This window comes from Mobula birostris, chromosome 26 (genome assembly GCF_030028105.1).
Source record: "Mobula birostris isolate sMobBir1 chromosome 26, sMobBir1.hap1, whole genome shotgun sequence".
Classification (NCBI taxonomy): domain Eukaryota; kingdom Metazoa; phylum Chordata; class Chondrichthyes; order Myliobatiformes; family Myliobatidae; genus Mobula; species Mobula birostris.
The window spans coordinates 43,097,561-43,120,728 of NC_092395.1; the positions used below are offsets into that span (position 1 = coordinate 43,097,561).

Sequence of the window (23,168 nt, forward strand, 5' to 3'; positions counted from 1 at the left end):
TCTTGGACACCTCTATCAAGTCACCTCTCATCCTCCATCGCTCCAAGGAGAAAAGGCCGAATTCACGCAACCTATTCTCATAAGGCATGCTCCCCAATCCAGGCAACATCCTTGTAAATCTCCTCTGCACCCTTTCTATGGTTTCCACGTCCTTCCTGTAGTGAGGCGACCAGAATTGAGCAAAGTACTCCAAGTTGGGTCTGAGCAGGGTCCTATATAGCAACAACATTACCTCTCAGTGATGTTATCCAAATTGAACTCTATTTGACATACATAATCTCACATCCCCAGCTGATCAAGCTGCACCTGTAATTATTAATGATCTTCTTCATTATTTAGTATTAATCATGTCTTGTATGTTCTTATTCAAGATGACAAACATTAATTGGTCCAGCACCATCCCTCGAGGCACAACATTAATCATAAGAAACCAGACCAAGAAACTATCCTGAAATATCCTGTGAGTGCCCATGGTCAATATGGGTCATTATACAGTTCTCCCATTCTCAGTTGCACATCAAGCAAACCTTCACAAGTGCAATGCCGAGAATGGGTCAAAGTTCAATGCTCTGAACAAGTTCATGCATCGACATTACTTCTTGGATGTTGCTCATACGAGATCAAATTCTCTCAATGAAAGAATTCTACCTTTGGCGTTGGGAACAGGAAGTGTGGCTGCCCTTTTCCGGGTGATCTTGTTTTGGTCCAACATTTCATCTATGAACATGGATACGCTGTGGTTTCCAAAACCTGGTCTCAACACTGTCATTTTTCAGACAAGGCCAGGATTAGCTGTTAATTCTAATAAGGGCCAACAGGGAGTAGCTGAATAAAATAAGGGAATTTTCCACCTCTGCTCAAAGTTAAACCACTCAGCTTGAATCTTTGTGTGCTGCAATTTTCCCTCTTTCTCTGAGAGCATCAGGAGCATCAGTCTCACTGACCCAGTGACCCCTCTTCCCATGGGAATCCAGACAGTGAGTGTGGCAGACAAGAGCAAGTGAACCCATTTGGCCCAGTGCTGCCCTCCTCACACAGCCAGCAATCAGGGTCACCGACAGAGATCAGGAGTGTGGACATGCTGGCTGAGCTTTAACTTGTAATCTGAAGCAGGGACGCAGGTTGTAGTTACTGCAATCTCCGGGGAAGTTCGATTGAACCATTTTGGAAAGGTAGCATGACACGGACCTTATTGGTCTGTATATCTCATTGAATGATTATTGCATAGACATATTTTGTTATGTAAGTCTATCCACTCAATGATGGCTGTCATCAATGACATACATCTCCCTCGAATCCATTGCCCTATTTATTGCATTCAGTTCTGGTCATCCCAATACAGGAAGGATGGGGAGCCTTCAGAGAGGTTACAGAAGAGGTTTACCAGGATGCTGCATAAAGTTGAAGGCAGGTGGGATAAGGAGCGATTGGATAAATCAGGTATATTTTCCCATGGTGAAAGTGTCTGATACTTGAGGGCATTCATTTTAGTTGAGGGGGCTAAGTTGAATGGAGGTTTGCAGGCCATATGCTTCCACAAAGAATGGTGAATGCCTAGAATGTCCTGCCAGAGTAGGTAGTGAAGGCAAATATGTGTTATTTCTGTTCCTTGCTTATCTTAGCAGAATCAAAATATCTCCGTATTTTTTCTGCTTGAGATACTATGGATTCAGAGATTAATGACCTGGGTTTGCATTATACAGTGGATGATCATTAATGAATGTCAATGATGCATTGTGCTCAGTTTCATTTAGGAGATTTGCCCCACTGGAGTTAATTATTTCATTACCTTCCACCAGTCTCTGACATCCTGAATGTCCTTGCAGCACAAAATTGCTTTACGATCGGCCACTTTAATCCTTTAAATATCTTTCCTCCAAAAGGAGGAAATCAAGGGGCTGAAACCAAATTATAGACTCCACCAGGAACTGGTTTTCAGAATTTTTCTTTTTGTAATCAAATAGAGATGTAGTCAGTCAAAACGAACACCAAGCTTCAGAAGGAATATTTGGAATATCAAAGCATAGGACTTATAAAAAAATACAGAGGCAGGGGGATGAAGCGAATGACAAGAAATTTATGTGAGAATTATGAAAATTTGGATGTTTTGGTAACAAGGCAGTTGGGGGCATGGAAAATATACTGAAGAATTACAAGTCGAAAGCCAAAAGAAGAGACAGAGAAATAGGGGTAGAGGCACATGAGACAAATAATGAGAATTTTAAATTGGACGCAAGGTATCAAATTAGGGCAAGTAGAGATGGATAATCGATCAAAGGATCCTGATGGTGCTTCTCAATTGCATCAATGAAAGTGATGAATATATTGCTGGCAAGGACAAAATTTGTTGCCCTTCTTCATTAGGAGAAGGCATTCCTGATGGGCTGCCTTCTCAACTGTCCAAAATTTGTATCATGTATGTACAGTACTTCTGCAGTGACATTGGGCTGGAGGTTCCAGTAACCATAGCAGAGACAACAAAGAAACTATTCAGGATAATGAGTGACATTGGGGTGAGGAAGTGGCATCCAGCTCGTCTTGTTCCAAAGTGCTGATCTCTCTTGACCTTTGTGATAGTGCAAGTCACTTGTGTTAATGATGCTGCTGAAGAAGCCTTGCAGTGAATCTCGATCCCCACTCATCCGGATGGATTCCATCCAGGCTCAGACACTGTAACATGCTGCATTTCACTACCTGCAGTGCCATTGATATTATAATCAGCTGTGTAATCTATCCTTCAGCAGTTTTCTCCAGAGGGGGTAGAATAAATCTGCTGTTATTCCTCTGCCTCACTGACTCTCCAATTGTTACTCCCCGATTGATCAGGTCATAGTTTGGACTGCAACTGCTTTTGGCAAAATAGCATAGAGTAAAACTGAACTCAACGGTCCCAGGACTGGCCAAGTTCTGTGTTATTCCCATTTACTTCCTACAGAAGCAGTGGGCCATGCATTGGGAGAATAGACACTAGAATGCTTAGATAGCCTGAGAGACATATCAGACAGTGTTGTTATCTCACAGCTTCAGCGACCTGGATTCGGTTCTGAGTTTGTCCATGTGAAATCGGTATGTTCTCTCTGGGACCATTGAGTTTCCCACTGATGTTCTGTTTTCCTTGTACAGTGCAGATATGTTACTGTAAGTTGCACCTTATTGCAATGAAGCAACAAAAGAATCAAAGGATGATTGATGGCATGTGTGAGTAAAATGGAACCGGCATCAATGGGGTTACTCTATTAAGAGCTTATATGGACCTAATGGGCTGAATGGCCTCGTTAGGTGTTTACCTAAATAACAATTCCACAGTTTCTGCTGTAATATTTGATTACTGACATCTTTTCAGTGTAAAATTATGACAAATGATGATTATTTTCCTCCTGTAGAGGTGCTGAGATATCATAAACTGTGAAGAAGTTAGTGTGAGATTTCTCTGATGGGATTCATGGGTCTTGAACATTGTATCATAGTTATTTAGTACATAAGTTTTTTTTTTCCCCCAGGAACCTTGGGCTGCAATGTCTGGGTTGTGGGAGATCAAACCTGGGATACCACTCAACACAATAAATGACCCAGCACTCAGAAAGGAAAACCATTCCTCCAGGCAATGATGCTGCTTAGCTTGGATTCACTATTGTAGATATTCAATCAGCTGGACAGCTCCTGACAACTCCACTAAAGATGGAGTCAGCTGATTCTTTTCCTGCTGATGGAAGGAAGATTTTACGTGCTACTGCCAATCAGATCTGAGCTGGCACTGAGCTGCTTATCTACGGAACAAAGATAGAATGGATCAGAATGGTCCAAGGGTGGTTATATTGAAGTGAGGTCCAGTGTTGCTCAGTAAGGTGAGTTCTTACAGTCGGTGATGTGTCATGATAGCAAGTAGGTGCATTTCCTTATGCACATTCACTAAGGAGAGGAAGTAGATTACTCAGCCCTTTGAACCTGCTCTGCCATTCAATCACATTATGACTGATCTTGCTGTAACCTTAAAGCCCCATACTCCATGTTCCAATAACTTTTCACCCTCTTACTGATTTTACCATGTGATTTGAATCTGTTTCCACAGCTCTCTGAGAAAATGAGATCCCAAGGTTTGTGGTTCTCTGAGAGAGAAGCAACCATTGATTCACATCTGTCCTAAATAGCCAGACCCTGAATTTTAAACATGAACACCATGTTGTAGATGCTCCTACACGAGGAAACATCCTGTCCATAGCCACCCTGCAAAGATCCCTCCAGAGATGATGATCCAATTAATTTCCCTTTCAGCCTTCAAAATTCCAGTGGATACAGACCTCACTTTCCCTCACAAGATGACCTATACATCAGAGTACTGAATCCAGTAGAAGAGGAGAAATGAGAGAGAAATGTCTGTTCCTGCTTCCTGCTAGCTGGCTGATGGTGCAGTGGCATCTGTACCGGACTTCAAGGTGAGTGGTCTCTAGTTTGAATCCAGCTGGCTCCTTGCACACTTTACATCCGTGCTGCACTGAGCATTGAGTGAGCAACTTGGCCTTACTAAAAACAGGCAAATGGAAAATAAACTGCAAAGAGTATTTTCAGTACAGCAGATGAGGTCTCACCACTACTCCTTTCAACAGAAACACAGATTGCTGTATTCAGATAAGCTACCTGGACCAGATGGACTACAACCCAGGTTTCAGAAAGAGGTAGTTGATAAGATTATTGAGTTGAGGCCTTAGTAGTGATCCTTCAAGAATCACCAGATTGTGTAATGGTTTTGGAACAACTGAAAATTATAAATGTTACTCTACTCCTTAAGAAGGGAAGAACGCAAAAAACAGGAAATTATAGGCCAGTTAGTCTGACTTCAGAGGTTGGCAAAATGTTACAATTCATTATTAAAAATGAGTTTTGGGTAATTGGAGACACTTGATAAAATAGGCAAAAGTCAGCATGGTTTTCTGAAAGGGAATTCTTGCCTGTGAAATCTGTTTGAATTCTTTGAGGAAATAACAGGTAGGTTGGACAAAAGAGAGTTAGGGTAAGTTTTTTTACTTGGATTTTCAGAAGCGTTTAAGAAGGTGCCGCACATGAGGCTGATAAACAAGATAAGATCCCAAAATATTGCAGGACAGATACTAGCATGGACAGTAGATTGGTTGACTGGCAGGAGACAAAGAGGGAGAATAAAGGGGACCTTTGGTGATTGCTGGTGACTAGTAGTGTTCCACAGCAATCAATGTTGGGACCACATCTTTTCACATTATATGTCAATGATTTAGATGATGAAATTGATAGATTTATAGCCAAGTTTGTGGATGATACAGAGATAGGTGGAGGGGCAAGTAGTGTTGAAGATGCAGATAGTATGGAGAAGGACTTGGACAGATTAGGAAAATGGGCAAAGAAGTGGCAGATGGAATGCATTTTAGGGACGTATATGGTCATACACTTCTGTCGACTATTTCCTTAATGGGGAACAATTTCAGAAATTAAACATGCAAAGAAACCTGGGAGTTTCAGAGCATGAATCCCAAAAGATTAAGTTGTAGGTTGTAATGCTGGGGCTTTATAAGGCATTGGTCACACTGCATGAGGAATATTGTGAGCAGTTTGGGGTCCCTTATCTGGAAATTTATATGCTGTCATTGGAGAGAAGGTTCACGAGAATGATCTCTGGAATGAAAGGGTTAACATACGTGTTGCGTTTGATGGGTCTGGACCTGTACTTGCTGGAGTTTTAAGGAATAGGGGTAGGGGGGTGTTGTAATCCCATTGAAACCTGTTGAATGTTGAAAAGCCGAGTAGAGTGGACATGATGAGGCTGTTTCCAATAGAGGGAGAATCTAGGACCGGAGAGCAGAGCCTCAGATTACAAGGATGTCACTTTAAAACAGAGCTGAGGAATTTATTTAGCCAGAGATAGATGAACATGTGAAATTCATTACCCGAGACACTGTGGAGTCCATGTTAACGGGTATATTTAAAGCAGAGATTGATAGGTTCTTGATGAATAAGTGCATGGAAGTGTACAGGGAGAAGACAGGCAAATGGCGAGAAGGATAATTAATCAACAATGGCAGGACAGACTCGATGGGCCAAGTGATCTAATTCAACGACTATGTTTCCTATGGTTATTGATGAAGCAGCAGGTGGAATGTACAGCATCAGGAAATGCTGCATTGATATCCTGGGACTGGGATGTTTGATATAGAATAACCACAACATCTTATTCTGGTGAGATATGATTCCAGTCACTGTTATGTTTTCCTCATGACATCCATTGATTTTAGTGTTACCCGGACTTGATGGCATGTTTGAGAACAAACGGACACTAATGGGGTTGCTCTTTTGGGAGCTGGCATGGTCCCAATGTGCTGAATGGCCTCATGATTTATTTTCATAAATTCCACCATAAGACCATAGGGCAGAGGAGCAGAAACCGGCCATTCGGCTCATTGAATCGGTAGTACTATTCCATCGTTGTTGATTTGTTATCCCTCTCAAACCCATTCTTCTCCCTTCTCCCTGTAACCTTTGACACGTTTTCTAATCAAGAAAATATCAACCTCCATTTTATGTAGCGAGCTGGTGGGGAGGGAAAGGAAGGATCAAAGTAGGAACAGGTTTCGGGAAATAAATGCAACAGTGCTGTAAATGGAGAGAGGTTGAGAGTTCAGCCGAGGAAGCATTTGTTGGGGGTAGGAAGGAGAAGAGAGAAGACGGGAGTGCGGCTGAGCCAGTAGGGGAAGGGGGATCAGGAACTAATGTGAAACAAATCCTTAACTATTCTGTCTCTGGACTCTTGCCTCCGCACACTATCACCCAATAGATAGTCGAGGAACAGGATTAAACTTCTGACTGGGCAATTTTCATCCCTTGTGACCCAACCATTTCAGATCGCCGGACTTTCTAGTTTGTGTCAATATTGGTCACTTCTGACGAAGCCTCATTAGCTCAGAACGTAACTACAATTTATTCCTCTCTCCGCCAATGCTGCCCAGGAGCCTGGAAATTTGCAGCCACGATTATGTTCATTTCCTGTATCAACCTTCCCAAAACCAACTGCTTCGTTCTAATTTTACACCGCAGCCTTACAGTCAACCCATCAGCCTATCCCCGATTCTCAACAATGGAACTTCCTTACCAAGCTGCCGCACAGATTTCCTAAACTTCACCAAGCCAGGTCACGAACCAGAGCCGAGAGAGGAATCAACTCCCTCTTCCCTCCTCCCACTCAGTGTCAGAATTGGAAAAACACGAAAGATGACGAAACGCACACACTGGAATCGTTCCTGCACTGATCATTTTATTGGTAATTAATTATCGTCAGTCAGTCTAATTACGATAAGGAATCACAAAACATTTATTAATCATTCGAATTCATCCAAAACCAGTTTCAGAGAAAACCAAACATCGCCTGAAATTTCCAGAAGACAAGTAACTGTGTGCTTTAACACCGTGTAGCCTCTCAGCAGGAAAAAAGAACATAATCAGCCTCGGGTACAAATATTCCAACATCACAGTGGAAACTACAGACAGCGGAACAGAAGAAAAGTACAGAGAAGAGCGAGTAAAAGTAAGAGTGGTAGAGGTGAAAGATACAAGGCCATGATCTCCCGTTAATCGGGAACAAACAAGGCCGAAGCCGCGCTCTGTTTAACAGCTGGATTGTGTGACTGTTGCGGATATTGTCGAGGCTGCTCCTTGTTGAACTGAGCAGGAGTACCTCTTCCCACTGCTCCAGTCTGCGCCGGGCACCGTCAGGTAGCTGCTGAGACTGAAGGTTTTGTCCGCGTTCTGAGTCACCCCGCTGGTTTGCACCTCACTGCTCGTCGGACGGTTGTTCACTGTCCAGCTGACCACAGGGAAGCCGATCGACAATTTACTGACCAGGCAAACTAAGGTGCCCGATCCTTTAGCGGAGATCTCCTCGGCTGACGGCCCAAGTAGTTTCACTGAAGGGTCTGGGAGCTGCCGATCTGCAACGGGTACAAGAGAAAACGTGTTTCAAGTCGCAGAAGAGCTCTCGTCATTTCGCAGTTTGACAGAGGCGTAATTAAAAGGTTTCAACTTCATTGTGTTGAACCCAGAGTCTCACCAAGGGACAAGACAGTGCCCATGGAGGACGGTGCATGAAGGTCAACACGGAAAAACTAGAAATCTACTGCAACCGGTGAGGCTGTTAGTCCCCCTCCTGTCTTCTCCTATCATTTTGGATCTCCCCCTCTCCCTCCAACTTTCAAATCCCTTACTCACTCTTCCTTCAGTTAGTCCTGACGAAGGGTCTCGGCCTGAAACGTCGACTGCACCGCTTCCTAGAGATGCTGCCTGGCCTGCTGCGTTCACCAGCAACTTTTATGTGTGAGGCTGTTAGTCTCTGAGTCATTCCCGGAGTTAAGAGACACACTGGCATCAAAGCGCCCCAGAGTAGATTAATGTGCTCACTCTCGGTGCCATCAGTGACATATTCCTCCTCTTCCCTCCAGCCCGCCCACCCATCATTAATGAGAATATATATGTTACAATCTGCTCTGCCCCAGTGGGCGAGGGCACTAAATGCGCGGTCCTGAGCTCCATGGAGCGGGTCAGGGTAAGACCGCTCTGTGACCTGTGATAATGTCGAACGATTCGGCTCCCACTCACATGGGGGACGGGAGGCTGGATTCTCCGCAGAATCTGAGCACCGGCCACAGTCGGTGTAGTGACCGGGATCGATGAGCAACGGTTCCTGGGAAGGAGCAGCTCTCACGTGAATCGGTGGAAGGAGAGAGAAGGCAAGGACTGGGCAGTGGGAGAGGGTCCTTTAACGGATGGGTGCTGGAGGAGAGTTCCACCCTCACTGGGAGGGCAGGATGTCTCGCTGGAAAATTCGAATTAATAACTTGAAACTTGTCGTTCTGCTGTGTTTGCAACTATGGGCTGTCTTCAGCCGGCAGTGCCCTACCCCCACGGACAACTTTGGCCTCACTTTAGGAAGATGGATGCCTTCACGTCCGTTCCAATTAAACCAACACAAAAACAGACAAACTAAAACTAGGGCAGAAGTAAAACGAATGAACAGAAAGTTTGTCCGAATCATGGTTTGTCCGAAACACACAACCGAAAAGAGAAATGCTTCATTAAAATACGGAAACAATTCTCCGAACCCAACTCTATCGATTAAAACTGATACTGCTCGCGAACACGATTGGACTGTAAATCAACATTTTCATTGTAAAATTCGCTAGGTAATTATAACTTATAACTTGTTAATTGACGGGTGACCGTATTTATGGCGAGGTCGCCGCAGAAGATATTTATCGGACACTTACCTGAAACAAAGAGCTTGGTCCCTGGGCCGAACACGAACGGGTAGCTACCACCCGCGTAAAACCCCTTTCCGCAGTAATAGACGGCAGCGTCACTCATCCCCATGTTTTTTATGATTAACTGGTAAACGGTGCCGGCGCTGTTGGATGACGACGTGAAACGGTCGCTGCTAAACCCAGGCCCGTAGGTCGGGGCGCTGTCCGAGTGACGGTAGTACAGGATCCATTGTGGAACTGTTCCCGGTGTCTGCTTGTACCAACCTACATAATAGCCATCCTTTGTTCCGACGTTACAACTCAGCGTGGCCGTGGCTCCTGGACTCTCCGACACGGTCGGAGGCTGAGTCAGCGTCTGGGACTCTCCAGCTGTGAAAAATCAGAAATTCAACTTTAGCCATTGACTCTTTAATGTGACCCCAAGACCCACCTCAGCAACCAGTGACAGTACTTACAGCCCAGCCACACTGCCAGAGACCAGAAAAAGCACAGCGTCCGCATCGTTGCTGCCCGTCAGCTTCCTGCCTCCTGTCTGTCGGTGGATCTGTGACTGATTGGCCGCCGCTGCCAATGGAGCCCAGTTATAGAGCCATTCACACCGGGGAGGAAATCGATGAAAATCAGGGTGACTGACACTGACCAACCAGAGCGGGGGTCGGAAACCCTCCCATATGCTGTCACGTACCAACATGTTGAGGCGGCGACATTTGTTAGCAACTGACTGATCTGTTAAAAACAATTTGCGAATGAAAAAGTGATTCATTAACATTTCCCAAACTATGCCTTCATTTCCCTGATTACTTCCTTCAGTTCACAGATGCCCCTCACACCTCCAGTGACAACAGGGCAGGACAGTGCAAGCTGTTGAAGGGTCTCGGCCGGAAACGTCGACTGTACTGTAGTCCATTGATGCTGCCTGGCCTGTTGGGTTCCTCCAGCATTTCGCGTGTGTTGCTTGGATTTCCAGCAACTGTAGATCTTATCTGGTTTGTGATAGAGCAGTGCAGGCTTCCTGTTCCCACATCAGTCATTCAGTCATGGAGTACAAACCCACTTTGGCAGTTTGAGGGTTTGAATTCGTTCTATCTGTAGGGATTTAGATCAATGCGGAAAGTATTGACCATGAATGTAAGAATTGAAAGGTTTATTCTTGTAAATGTTTTTTTTTCAGTATGAGTAACGTTTATTTTTATGTGAAATCTAACCTGTACGACGGCAATTTAGCGTTCTCCCGCTACTGGAGATGGACAGGCCGGACTGGGTGTGGAAGCCCCTCAATTATTGTAGCAGTGTATCACCGAGGGGGCCCCGTGAGCGGCAACAGCCCTATTAGCTTTAAGGAATGTAAAGGACAGTACTGAAAGCATTGGCCATGAATGTAAGAATGAAATGACATTACATTTAATTTTTGTAAGTACTTTTCATTATGAATAAAGTTGACTTTGGTGTAAAATAACCTGCCTGACAGACTGCGCCGGGCCGGTATATCACAATTACGGAGAGAGTACCTGGAACCTGGACAACCCCAAGTAGGGACCATTGGCGTTGCTCTGGTATTTGTCAAGGCTCGACAGAACTGGAACAAGAGGAACGAAGTAAATTGCCATCACAATGAAACTCTAATTAGCTGGAACGTGCATATCTACGAGCACGATTGCCGAACCTGTTCCGCAGCCCGCCTTTGAGGACGCGCAGTCCCTGCGGCAGAGCCCGTGGTTGTGACATGTACTACAGAAATGCCACAGTCAGCACAGCCTCCCGGAATTTGCTGTCCTCTGTCCCCAGGCGACAGTAAGCGGGAGAGTCAGGACCAAACAGTGACCCAGAGGAGCTGACTGGCTCCATCCATTCTTTCGAATCGAATAAAAATCTCAGAACCGATAGTTTACGATACTCGGCTCCGAGGGACCTGCTGGAAATGCACAATGCTATGCTTCTAACTGGCACTTGGCAGACTCCATGAAAACGGGTATTCACTTTTAATATAAAAAAAAGGGCAACCAGAGCTTTATAGCTGACCTGCTTGAAAATTCTACTTTCAAACTTTTCACGTTTAAACACAGATCAAAAGTGAAATACAGCAGAAACAATTCTGATGGTGTCCGCTGGAGAGAGAAACAGGGTTCCAATATCTGACTTTCATCAGAGGCAATGATATCTTTTTTTATATTTCGAAGGCCAGTTGAGTTTCAGCTATCAATCAGTCTGGTCAGTGTGGAGGATCAGACGGATCTTGATGTCTGAGTCCATAGGGCACTCAAAGCTGCTGCGTAGGTTGACTCTGTGGTTAAGAAAGCATATGGTGTATTGGCCTTCATCAGTCGTGGGATTAAGTATAAGAGCTGAGAGGTAATGTTGCAGCTCTATAGGACCCTGGTCAGACCCCACTTGGAGTACTGTGCTCAGTTCTGGTCGCCTCACTACAGGAAGGATGTGGAAACCAGAGAAGGGTGCAGTGGAGATATGCAAGGATGTTGCCTGGATCGGGCAGGATGCCTTATAAGAACAGGTTGAGTGAACTCGGCCTTCTTTCCTTGGAGCAATGGAGGATGAGAGGTGATGTGATAGAGGTATAAAGGGTGATGAGAAGCATTGATAGTGTGGATGGTCAGAGGCTTTTTCCCTGGGCTGAAATGGCTAGCATGAGTGAGCACAGTTTTAAGGTGCTTGGAAGTAGGTACAGAGGAGATGTCAAGGGTAAGTCTTTATGCAGTGAGTGCTGAGTGCATGGAATGGGATGCCAGCGATGATGGTGGAGGCGGATATGATAGGGTCTTTTAAGAGATGCCTTGACAGGTACATCGAGCTCAGAAAAGTAGAGCGCTATGGGTAACCCGAGATAATTTCTAAGGTAAGGACATGTTTGGCACAACTTTGTGGGCCGAAGGGCTTGTATTGTGCTGTAGGTTTTTTTATGTTTCTGTGGTTCTATGAATGAATTCACAACATTTTGCTGTATAGGCTGCTTTTTTGTGGCTCTTTTGAATGATTGCTTATTTTTCTTTCAGTCACATTGTGTAAACTTTCGGAAATGAAAGCCACTTCCAAACATGTCTGCCAGCACTTTACAGGAGTGATGGCTTGTGAGCTTTTTACATTTCATTACTCATTGATAAATCTGGAAAGCCCCATGCAATTGGAGAAGAACAGATTTAGCCAGCTGTAAGGAAGCTTCTGAGTACAGTTTTGCATAAATCACCAGACCAAATAATTGAAGCCAGTGACAACTCTTTTAAAAGATGAATAGATGAAATATCTGAGAATGTGGAAGACACAGTGGAAAACAGAATCTGTTCTCCTTCTTGTTTGTCTACTGCATAGAGCTTTTGTTGAAATGCAAACCCCATTCCTCTAGTTTTGAAATGACCTGGACCATCCTTTGATTCATCTGGGAATCCAAGATGGAGTGAATAAGACTGATCACAATGCACAAGTCATTGGACAACTGAGGCAATAACATATGTAATGTCGTCCTCAACCTGATGAGAATATTCATTTGTGGTTGCTTTAGGCTCTCTGTGGAAGACTCTAAGTATGTGGGCACCAAGTACCATTATCAAAGTTTTCTCTATTCCTGGCATTGAGAAGGACAAGTATGGCACCTTTGTCACACAATGTCCCAGTCAGCTGGACACTCGCTGCAGCCACTTGTAAGGGCTTGGTGGTGAAAGACCACACCACAGTGGAGGGTTCTTCCGTGAAGGGAAAGAGAGAGACCAGGTTGGTGAAGAAGCTCCAGAATTGTTGCACTCAGTATACCACCCCAGGAAAGGGCAAAAGTGGGAACAGTGTTATTGGCTTTAAGGAATTTAACTGAACACTACTTAACACCTTTTGAAAAAAATGACAAGGCATTGCATGGTTCATTTATCAGAATATTGTTATGAATATAGATGCTGCCTGGCCTGCTGAGTTCCTCCAGCAATTTGTGTGTGTTGCTGTCACAATATTGCATGTATCTATGCTGTTACGTACCCCGTAACTGGGTTGCCAAACCAGCAGAACTGGAACGCTTGTTGGAGTCTGGATTACTAGGGACTAATAAAATTTTATTAAAGAAATAAGTAATACAGTACATTAATCGTAAGGATATCAATGTAACAGGTTAGCAATGATAATACACACATATACACAGAACTAGGGTAATAGGAATCAACCAAGCTCTATCGCAGTGTAGGGGTAAAATGATCAGTCTTAAGTGAAGCAGAGTTCAGTTCAGTTTAGTGCAGTTCGCAGTAATCGCTGTTGTCGTACCGTTGGAGAGAGAGAGAGATGCACTTTGGTTTCAGGCAGACCTTTTGATGTCTTCGCTGTTGGTTTCGGGCAGACCTATTGATGTCTTCTAATCCCGCTGTGGTCACCGACTGTGACCCCTCCATTCCGGATATGATCTTTCTTCGCGGCGAACCCGGCACACAGGCAAGGGCGGACACACACCCCAGGTTCCCACTGATCGTACCTTTACACCCTGTGAGCCTCTAGTCGGTTCCCGCGAACTGGTCCTCCAAGCTCCCATCAACTTGTGGGGCCACACTGCTCTTTCCAGGGTCTCGTGGTGTGTGTCGTTCCTTAGTAATCCTGCTCCTTTTATCCCCCTGCTGGGTTATCACCTGTCCATCAAACTTCAAAGAGTTCAGATTCAAAGCGACCGGTCTGTCAATATCTGAATTGTGTTTCTTTCCCGTTAATTCCTCTCTTCTCTCTTATTAGCATTTTGAATGTTTCTCCATTGTCTTTCTTATCTCTCTGATAAGCATCATCCGTTCGGTAGCTCTGCTGGGTGTCTCACATGACACCCCCACCCTTAAAAGGATTTTTACCAGGGTAAAAATTATGGGTATGAATGCACATTATTATATACACACTAATATACAGGTAGTCATCAGATATTTGGCTAATACAGCGAACTTTAAGTTTTAACACCTTGACAGACCGTCAGCAATCACATTGTCCGTTCTTTTTATATGTTTTATCTTAATATCATATTCCTGTATGACCAGGCTCCAACTTAGTAAGCATTTGTTTTTATCCTTCATTGTGGCCAAAAACACTAATGGATTGTGATCAGTGTAATTATCAATGGTTTCCGTGCCACACAAATATAAACCTTAAAATGTTGTAATGCTAGTATGATTGCCAGTAATTCCTTCTCCACAGTGGAATAATTTATCTGATGGACATTAAACTTCTTAGAAAAATAAGTTATTGGGTGTTCAGTTTCCTCTTTGTCTGTCTGCAACAGCACCGCCCCGGCTGCTTCATCGCTAGCATCTGTTGCTAGGGAGAAGGGTTTTGAAAAGTCAGGCGCATTCAATACAGGGTGGTGACACAGAATGTCCTTCAGACTCTCGAAGGCTTGTTGACAAAAGTCGTTCCACATATACTTCGCCTTCTTCGGCAAGAGCTTAGTAAGAGGGAGGGTAATATCCACAAAGTTTTTGTAAAATTTCCCATAGTACCCCACCATTCCCAAAAACCTTCTCAGGGCTCTCTTGTCTGTCGGGCTGGGAACTTCAGAGATAGCCTGCACCTTAGCCTGCATCGGTGCCAGCTGCCCCTGTCGTGCCACATATCCCAGATAAGTGACCTTAGCGTGGCCGAACTCACTTTTTGCTAGGTTCACTGTCAGGTTGGCTTCAGACAGCATTTAAACAGTTTCCCTACTGCCACAATGTGCTCCTCCCACGTGTCACGCCAGACCACTAAGTCATCGATATACGCTTCTGCGTTCTTTAACCCTTTTATCACTGAATTAATCATCCTTTGGAAGGTCCCTGGGGCATTTTTCATGCCAAAAGATAAAACATTATACTCGTATAACCTGAATGGAGTGACAAATGCTGAGATTTCTCCAGCCCGGTCGGTTAAAGGAACACACCAGTACCCTTTCAGCAAATCGACCTCTGTGATGTACTTAACTCTCCCCACTTTATCGATACAATCGTCTACCCTTGGGATGGGATAAGCATCAGTTTTTGTGATGGCGTTCACCTCTCTGTAATCTGTACAGAATCGTATGCTCCCATCGACTTTCATGACAACCACACAAGGAGCTGCCTATTTCGATTTGGATGGTCCAGTAATACCTGTGGCTAGCATGTGTTTAATTTCTTTTTCCACTAGCTTGCCCTTCTCCAAGTTCATCCTATAGGGGTGTTGCTTAATAGGCTGGTCTGATGTGACAACAACATCATGTACTGTCCCCTTGCATCGCCTCGGGACATCCAGACATACATCTGCATGCCGGTTAGTTAGCTTTATCAGCGACTCACTCTGTTTGGGGTTTAAGTGAGAGACCTTATCAGCAAAGTTGACCAAAACAATAGAGTTCTCCAATCTGGTCGGCACCATATTTATCTCTTCAAGATGGGTTTTCCCCTTAACATTTGGCACCCCAGCCTCATTAATTTTCGTGGTAACACCAACTAGATCTTCTTTCTGATTTTGGTAAGCTTTTAACATATTAATGTGTACTAATTGGGTTGGCTTACGCCAGTCCGGCGCTTCGATAACGTAATTCAAAGAGTCTATCTTTTTAATCACTTTGTACGGACCGTGGAATCTCACCTGGAGGGGGATGGTTACTACTGGAGGCAGAACTAAGACTCAATCACCCACTTGAAACACTTGCTCGTGGGCACATCTATCATACCAATGTTTCATTTTAGTTTGGGTGTGTCGTAGATTTTCTTTGGCAAGGTCACAGATCCTTTTAAGCCTCTTGCGAAATTTTAAAGCATAGTCAATCACATTGACTTCTACTGTCAGACTGGACCATTGCTCTTTCAGTAAGGTCAGGGGTCCTCTGTGCCAATGACCGAAGATGAGCTCGAATGGGCTGAACCCCAATGACTCCTGAACCGTGTCCCTTATGGCAAATAACAGAAGAGGCAACACATCATCCCACCTCTAGCTTTCTCTTGACAATAAATTTTAATCATGGTCTTTAATGTTGTGTGGAAGCTTTCCAATGCTCCTTGGGACTCTGGGTGGTACGCTGAGACCAAAATCTGCTTTGCTCCCATATCATCCAACATCCGTCAGAATGTGTGAGATGTGAAGACACTCCTCTGATCTGACTGGGTTTCCCTGGGCAGCCCCACCGTAGTGAAAAATTTCACAAGCGCCTTTACCACTGCGGGAGCCTTGACGCTTGCCAGGGGCGCAACCTCCGGAAACCTGGTGGCGGCAAACATCATAGTCATCACATACTCTCGCCCACTCACAGTTCTGGGCAGGGGACAGACAAAATCCACAATTATTCGGGAAAAGGTTCCCCGAAAGCGGGTATCGGTCGAAGGGGCACTTTAGGCAGGACCTGGTTCGGCTTTCCTACCACCTGACAGGAATGACACCATCTACAGTATTCAATAATATCCTTCCTCATGTTCAGCCAGTAAAACTCTTTCATAATCCTATCGACTGTTTTCCTCACCCCAAAATGTCCTCCAAGGGGTATCTTGTGTGCCAGGTTAAAAATCTCGTCCCTGTAAATTTTTGGCACTACCACCTGGTGCACCACCCCCCACTCCTCATCTGCAGGCACGGTATTTGGTCTCCACTTCCTCATCAGTACTCGCTCCTTCACATAATAGCCCACTGGTTCCCTTTTTATTTCTGCTTCGGAGAGAGCTGTCTCCGTCAAAACCATCAGCTCCTCAGCTCATTCCTGTGCCTGTATAAATTCCTTCCTCACTAATGATAAATCTGCCTCAACTCCCTCACTTCCTTCCGCTCCACCATGCTCCTTCTTCTCACTTTCTAACCCCTCCTGGTACAAGGCCGATAAAAACGTCTCAGCTAAATCTACGTTCGCTTCGGCGGCCTTTCTGGACATGTGCCGAGTCACTGCACAAATGGGATAAACCTATGAGTCCATGGGCGCTTGCTTGTCAGCTTTACCGCTGGGTACACATCTCCAACTGCAAGGTCATTACCAAGTAAGACCTCCATGTCTTCCATCAGTAATTCGGGCCTCACCCCTATCGTGACCGGTCCAGAGACCAAGTGGCTTCTTAGGTGTATCTGGTGCAAAGTTATTGATTCAGTCCCTTTCCCAAAGCCTTTTATCACACTGACCTCCCCAGACTCGGTCTCTGAACTAAAGGCTAACACCAACTTAAGATCAATGACTGACAAGCCCCAGTGTCTCTCCAGATCTGTACTGGAACTGGGTTTGACCCCTCCTTCACCGACACCAATCCAGCCAAAATAAACTTCTCGCGCCCTTCCTGAACTCTGTCAGACCTCTTCTCCCCTAGCGGTTTGTTTGCCGGCTCAATACAGCCAGTCGGAGTCATTGTCTTCCCTTTCCCTGTCTCCTTCTTTGGGGCAAAACACCTGGACACAATGTGACTGGCTTTCCCACAATTATCGCATACGACCCCAGGAGACTTCTGACCAAACTGCTTCCTGTCTTCCTTATCCTTCTCACTAGTCCCTGACTTACTTTCTGGCTTTTCCGGAGGACTTTTTCCGCCCTCTCGACTACCCTTCTGGTAGCTTTTACTCGGGGTAAGCTTTGCTTTGTGTGTCAATGTGTACTCATTCGCTAACATAGCAGTTGCGGCTAAGGTTTCTGCCTCTTTCCCCTCATCTAGATAGGGCCTCATACCTTCAGGGACACAATCTTTAAATTGGTCAATCAGTATTAACTGTAGCAGTCTGTCATAATTCCCAGTGACCCCTTTCAAGGCGCACCAACGCTCACAATACATCTGCATCTCATGGGCAAACTCTAAATACGTGCAGCCCCACTGCTTCATCACATTCTGGAACCTTTGCCGGTATGCCTCCTGGACCAACTCGTAAATCCTGAATATAGCCTCTTTCACCACATCATACCTCTGGGCATCTTCTGCGAACAATGCCAAGTAAGCTTGCTGAGCATTCCCCTTAAGTACGCTCTGAAGCAAAATGGCCCACTTATCCCTCGGCCAGTCCTGACTTGCAGCAACTTTTTCAAAATGTAGAAAGTATCCACCAACATCGGCTTCCTCAAATGGGGGAACCAAGCTAACCTCCTGGGTTGCCCTGAACCCTCCACCTTGGTTCGGCATTTGGCCCCTCTCTATTGTCATCCTTAACTTCTCCAGCTCAAACTCACTTTCCTTCTGCTTCTCTCTCTCTTCCCGTTCTGACTGCTTGTCTCTCTCTTCTCGTTCCAACTACTGTACTCTCTCTTCCTGTTCTAACTGCTTTATTCGGAACTCGTGCTCGAGTCTCAACTTTTCCATCTGCAGCTGCACTGCTTCTCCACCAGGTTTGCTCATAGACACCACCTCCAGCTCCCCGTGGGGAAACACATCTTTAGATACATGATGCTCAATGATAGCTTTGTGCATCTCCACTCTCCTCATTGTCAGCTTCCCTTTAAAAAGATTCAAATGTTTTGCAACTGTCGCCAATTCTGATTTCCTGGCATCCTCTAATGCCTCCAAAGTTGGTGCCTTTAGGAATTCCTTAATCTCCATTTTTGCTGTTTGCCCTTTCTTTTGGGAATTTTAACCCAATCAATTTACCCAGTCCCAATTTTGGCGTTCAAAATCCCGGACGAGATCCCCACTTTTGTTACGTACCCCATAACTGGGTTGCCAAACCAGCAGAAATGGAATGCTCATTGGAGTCTGGATTACTAGGGACTAGTAAAGTTTTATTAAAGAAATAAGTAATACAGTACACTAATCGTAAGGATATAAATGTAAGAGGTCAGCAATGACAATACACACATGTACACAGAACGAGGGCAATAGGAATTAACCAAGCTCTATCGTAGTCTACGGGTAAAATGATCAGTCTTAAGTGAAGCAGAGTTCAGTTCAGTTTAGTGCAGTTCGCAGCAATCGCTGTTGTCGTACCGTTGGAGAGAGAGAGAGAGATGCACTTTGGTTTCAGGCAGACCTTTTGATGTCTTCACAGTAGGTTTCAGGCAGACCTTTTGATGTCTTCGCGGTTGGTTTTGGGCAGACCTTTTGATGTCTTCTAATCCCGCTGTGGTCACCGACTGTGTCCCCTCCGTTCCGGATATGATCATTCTTCTGCGGTGAACCCGGCACCCAGACAAGGGCGGACACACACCCCAGGTTCCCACCGATCATACCTTTACACCCTGTGAGGCTCTGGTCAGTTCCCACGAACTGGTCCTCCAAGCTATCACCAACTTGTGGGGGCACACTGCTCTCTCCAGGGTCTCGTGGTGTGTGTCGTGCCTTAGCAAACCTGCTCTTTTTATCCCCCTGCTGGGGTATCACCTGTTCATCAAACTTCAAACAGTTCAGGTTCAAAGCAACTGGTCTGTCAATATCTGAATTGTGTTTCTTGCCCCTTAATCCCTCTCTTCTCTCTTATTAGCATTTTGAATGTTTCTCCATTGTCTTTCTTATCTCTCTCATTAGCATCATCCATCCGGTAGCTCCGCTGGGCGTCACATATGACAATGCACTTAGAACTGCTCGTGTTGGCCTGGGCCTCTAAAAGTTCTTCACTTTTGTGGAGATTCTGTTGGTTGTACTTTCCAGTCCTTGAGATGCCTTCTGTAAGTCAGGTAGAGCTCAGGTGAATCTGAAAAGACAGGGATCTGTGTTGTCTGGTGAACTGTGAGTTACATGACTGCTGAGTGTAAAGTTCATTCTGTTGTGTTCCTCAACAAGAGGGCGAACAATGCTTTGGAGCACAGCCTGAGTGCAGGTATAAATGCTCGAATCATTGGTACAAAGCAGACTGGCTACTGAGGTTTGGGAATCTTTGCTCTTAGTGCAGATATGCTGGTTGAAGAGTTTCCTGTTAGTTCTGGGGATCATCTGCACACCCTCTAGACTGTTCTTGGAGGTGATATGCAATGAAGGAGCAAGACAGTTTGAAAAAAGTGTTCAGGAATGTCTGCATGTTCATTTGACACCAGTCTTTACAATGAATAATTCTATTGCTGAACGTTACGAGAGCAAATGAAAGGTAGAATTGAATTACATTGCGAACCAAATTTGGGAAGGTTGTTCTAAAAATTGAGGGAGTCAAATGAGTTTTTGCACAGTGAAGATAATGCCCCTTGTGCCTGTGGATAAATAAATTTCACACTTTGATTCAGGGAGCAGCTCTATGGTCACTGACGAAGATGATTGAAGAAGATTCTGTCATTGACACTCCCTGTGGTGGGGAGATAGGAGACCCCTCTGTAGTTGCCACAGTTGGACTTGCTTCTGCCACAATCTATGTTTGTGACCATTTTCAAGTGTTGATTAATGAGAATTTTGTAGTGCAGGTGCAAAGGAGTGCAGAATCTGTTTGCTTATCAAAATTTACATGGGATCTTGATCTGTTGGGTAAGTGGGCCAAGGAATGGCAAGTGGTGTTCAATCTAGATAAGTACAAGGTGTTTGTTGTTTGCTATCAGCCATGTTGTATGAAGTGGGTGATCATGGTCTTTCCGTGACCATGATTGTTCTTGGCAAAATGTCTACAGAATCCATTGGGTTGCCATTGCCTTCTTCAATGCAGTATCTTTACAAGACAGGTGACTCTAGCCATTACTAATATGCTTCAGAGATTATCTACCGGGCATTGGTGTTGTTGTGATATGCACCAGCTGCGCATATTACCATCCATCACCTGATCCCATGGCTTCTCGTGACCCTCATCATGGGTCATGGGAGTCGGGGAGGGGCGCTGGGTCAAATCAGGTCTTACACCATGCCCAATGGTGACCTGAAGGCAAGCAGAGGGAAGGATCACCTTGCATCTCCTTTGGAAGAGAGTTATCAGGGCATAGTCAGCATGGATCTATTTGTGGGAAAGTGTGTCTCAATAACTGATTAAATTGTGAGGTAAAACAAGAGATTGGATCTACTGAGTTCTATTTCCTGTGAACTTTCAAAGCCCACGGTATGAGTTGATAGGAGTATATGCAATTATGAGGAAGAGAGTGGGTAGATATTAAGGATATTTTCCCAGTGGAGGAAGAGACATTAACTGGTGTGGTAGGACATATAAGGGAACCCTGAGGGGAAAATTTCCACTAAAAGAATGGTGGGAATCTGAAAGGTGACTCATGAGGAGATGGTAGAGGAACATTGTCGCGACAGGCACTTGAATTGCAGAGAAGATTACAAACTCAAATGCAGACAAGTGGGACGAATACCAATAACTACAATGTTTGGCATGGCGGTGCTGGGCTGAAGGGCCTGTTCCTGTTCTGTATAACTCTGTGACTCATCATAGCCTTTAGTTCAAACACTGACCAAAGAGCTGAATTCCAGAGGTGAGATGCAACTGACTGCCCTTGTTATCAAGGCAAAATTAGACAAACTGTAACATCAAGGAGTCACTCTGAAGTCAATGGGTATCACAAGGAAAACACAGTAAGGACTGGAATCATAATGTGCACAAAGGCAATTTATGGTTGTTATATGACAATCTTTCCATTCCCAGGATGTCACTGCAGGGGTTTCTGATGAATTACACTCAACACAACTATGTTTAGATGCTTCATCTTGATGACCTTCCTTCCATTGTTAGAAAAGAAGCAGGAATGAGGATTGATGTTTGCAACTCATCCGCTAATGCATCAGTCCATAACTACATGCAGCAAGTCCTGGACAACATTCAGGAATGGAATCATAAGGGCCAAGTAATGTTCACATGACAAATATGCCAGACAAGGGTCATGTACCAGAAGAGTGTGTCAAACTATCTACCCATGGCATTGAATGCCATGAGCATCACAATACTTTTCCACCATTTCTAACATTTAAGACAAGGACATACCAGAGAAAATCTGCAGACGCTGGAAATTTGAGCAACACACAGAAAATGCTGGAGGAACTCGGCAGGTTCGGCAGCATCTATGCAAAGAGGTACAGTTGATGTTTCGGGCTGAAACACTTCAGCAGGACTCACACAGGACTTCCTGTAAAAATGTAGAGTTTCAGAAACTTCAGCAGGACTTTCAAAGGCCTCATCCCTGGGAAATGAGGGATCTTCATGTATGGGCTTCACCTGGAGACAACTTGAAAGACTGGCCCAGGACCGAGGACTCTAGTCTGTGGCCTATGCAATAGAATTGTGGTAACTTTAAACAAACAAACATCAACATTCATTCTATACACCCTTGGTAAAATGTCATGCTGTTACTTCCCCTGGTTACTCAAACACCACCTTCCAAAACTTTGAGCTGTATTACCAAGTACACAAGAGCAGAATGAGCAGGAAATGCCACCTGTAAATTCACTTCCAAGTCACAAACTATCCTTTCTTGGAAATATCTAGATAGTAGATAAAAATATCTCGTCTTGGACCTGAGAAAATTTCTACAAATGTACTGCATTTGGGAGTATTCTGAGTGTTTAATCTTTGAGAGAATGTTACAGAATGCTTTGAGTTCAAAAGAGTATTGTGTGATGTGTGGCCACATGTGAGTTCACTTGAGTTAGATCTATCTCTATCACACAGATGTTAGTGCAGGGAGATTCAATTGTAATATTGAGAGAGAGCCAGATACATATCTGAAACTGCAGGGTTGTGGATAGAGGGCTGGGGCATGTAATATTTTTAATATTGAGCTGGTCGGAGGTGAACAGGCCAAATGGCTTCACTTTCTCAGGTAACCGTTCTGTTTCACTATTATCCAGTCGCTTATGATGACCTGTGAGTCTGAGACAGTGAATTTAGCGCTGGCGCCTCCCAGGTAAAAGTTAACAAGGTTGATAATTGTCTGATATTTCCCTGTTTCTTCTCTTGTTTCTGTACTGTCTGGTCACTGACATGAAATGACAGCATTCAACTCCAATATTGTGTAACTCCCTTTGTAACTGTGGTTACATCTGGAGATAATATTGTCCAGAAGATTCTTCGGGGGGCAAAAGAAGTAGCCAGTATTATGGTTACAACTCTTTTATCAGA

The 23,168-nt window shown here is 44.6% G+C and overlaps 1 protein-coding gene across 1 annotated transcript; it reads right to left on the reverse strand.

The window, feature by feature from the left end:
* Positions 1-7,266: 7,266 nt before the first annotated feature.
* On the reverse strand, positions 7,267-9,840 carry LOC140188207 (immunoglobulin lambda-1 light chain-like). Its single transcript, XM_072244253.1, has 3 exons — positions 9,731-9,840; positions 9,282-9,644; positions 7,267-7,949 (listed from the first exon to the last, which is right to left on the reverse strand). The coding sequence occupies exons 1-3, from the start codon at positions 9,774-9,776 to the stop codon at positions 7,627-7,629; spliced, it is 732 nt and encodes a 243-aa protein (XP_072100354.1). The 5' UTR covers positions 9,777-9,840; the 3' UTR covers positions 7,267-7,626.
* Positions 9,841-23,168: the final 13,328 nt, after the last annotated feature.

Bases quoted from the DNA above. Each gene is read 5' to 3' on its own strand.
- LOC140188207 (XM_072244253.1), bottom strand. From the start codon at position 9,776: ATGCGGACGCTGTGCTTTTTCTGGTCTCTGGCAGTGTGGCTGGGCT. The intron at 9,645-9,730 runs GTAAGTACTGTC...GATTTTTCACAG, and splicing joins TCTGGCAGTGTGGCTGGGCT to CTGGAGAGTCCCAGACGCTG. The intron at 7,950-9,281 runs GTAAGTGTCCGA...TACCCGTTGCAG, and splicing joins GACCAAGCTCTTTGTTTCAG to ATCGGCAGCTCCCAGACCCT.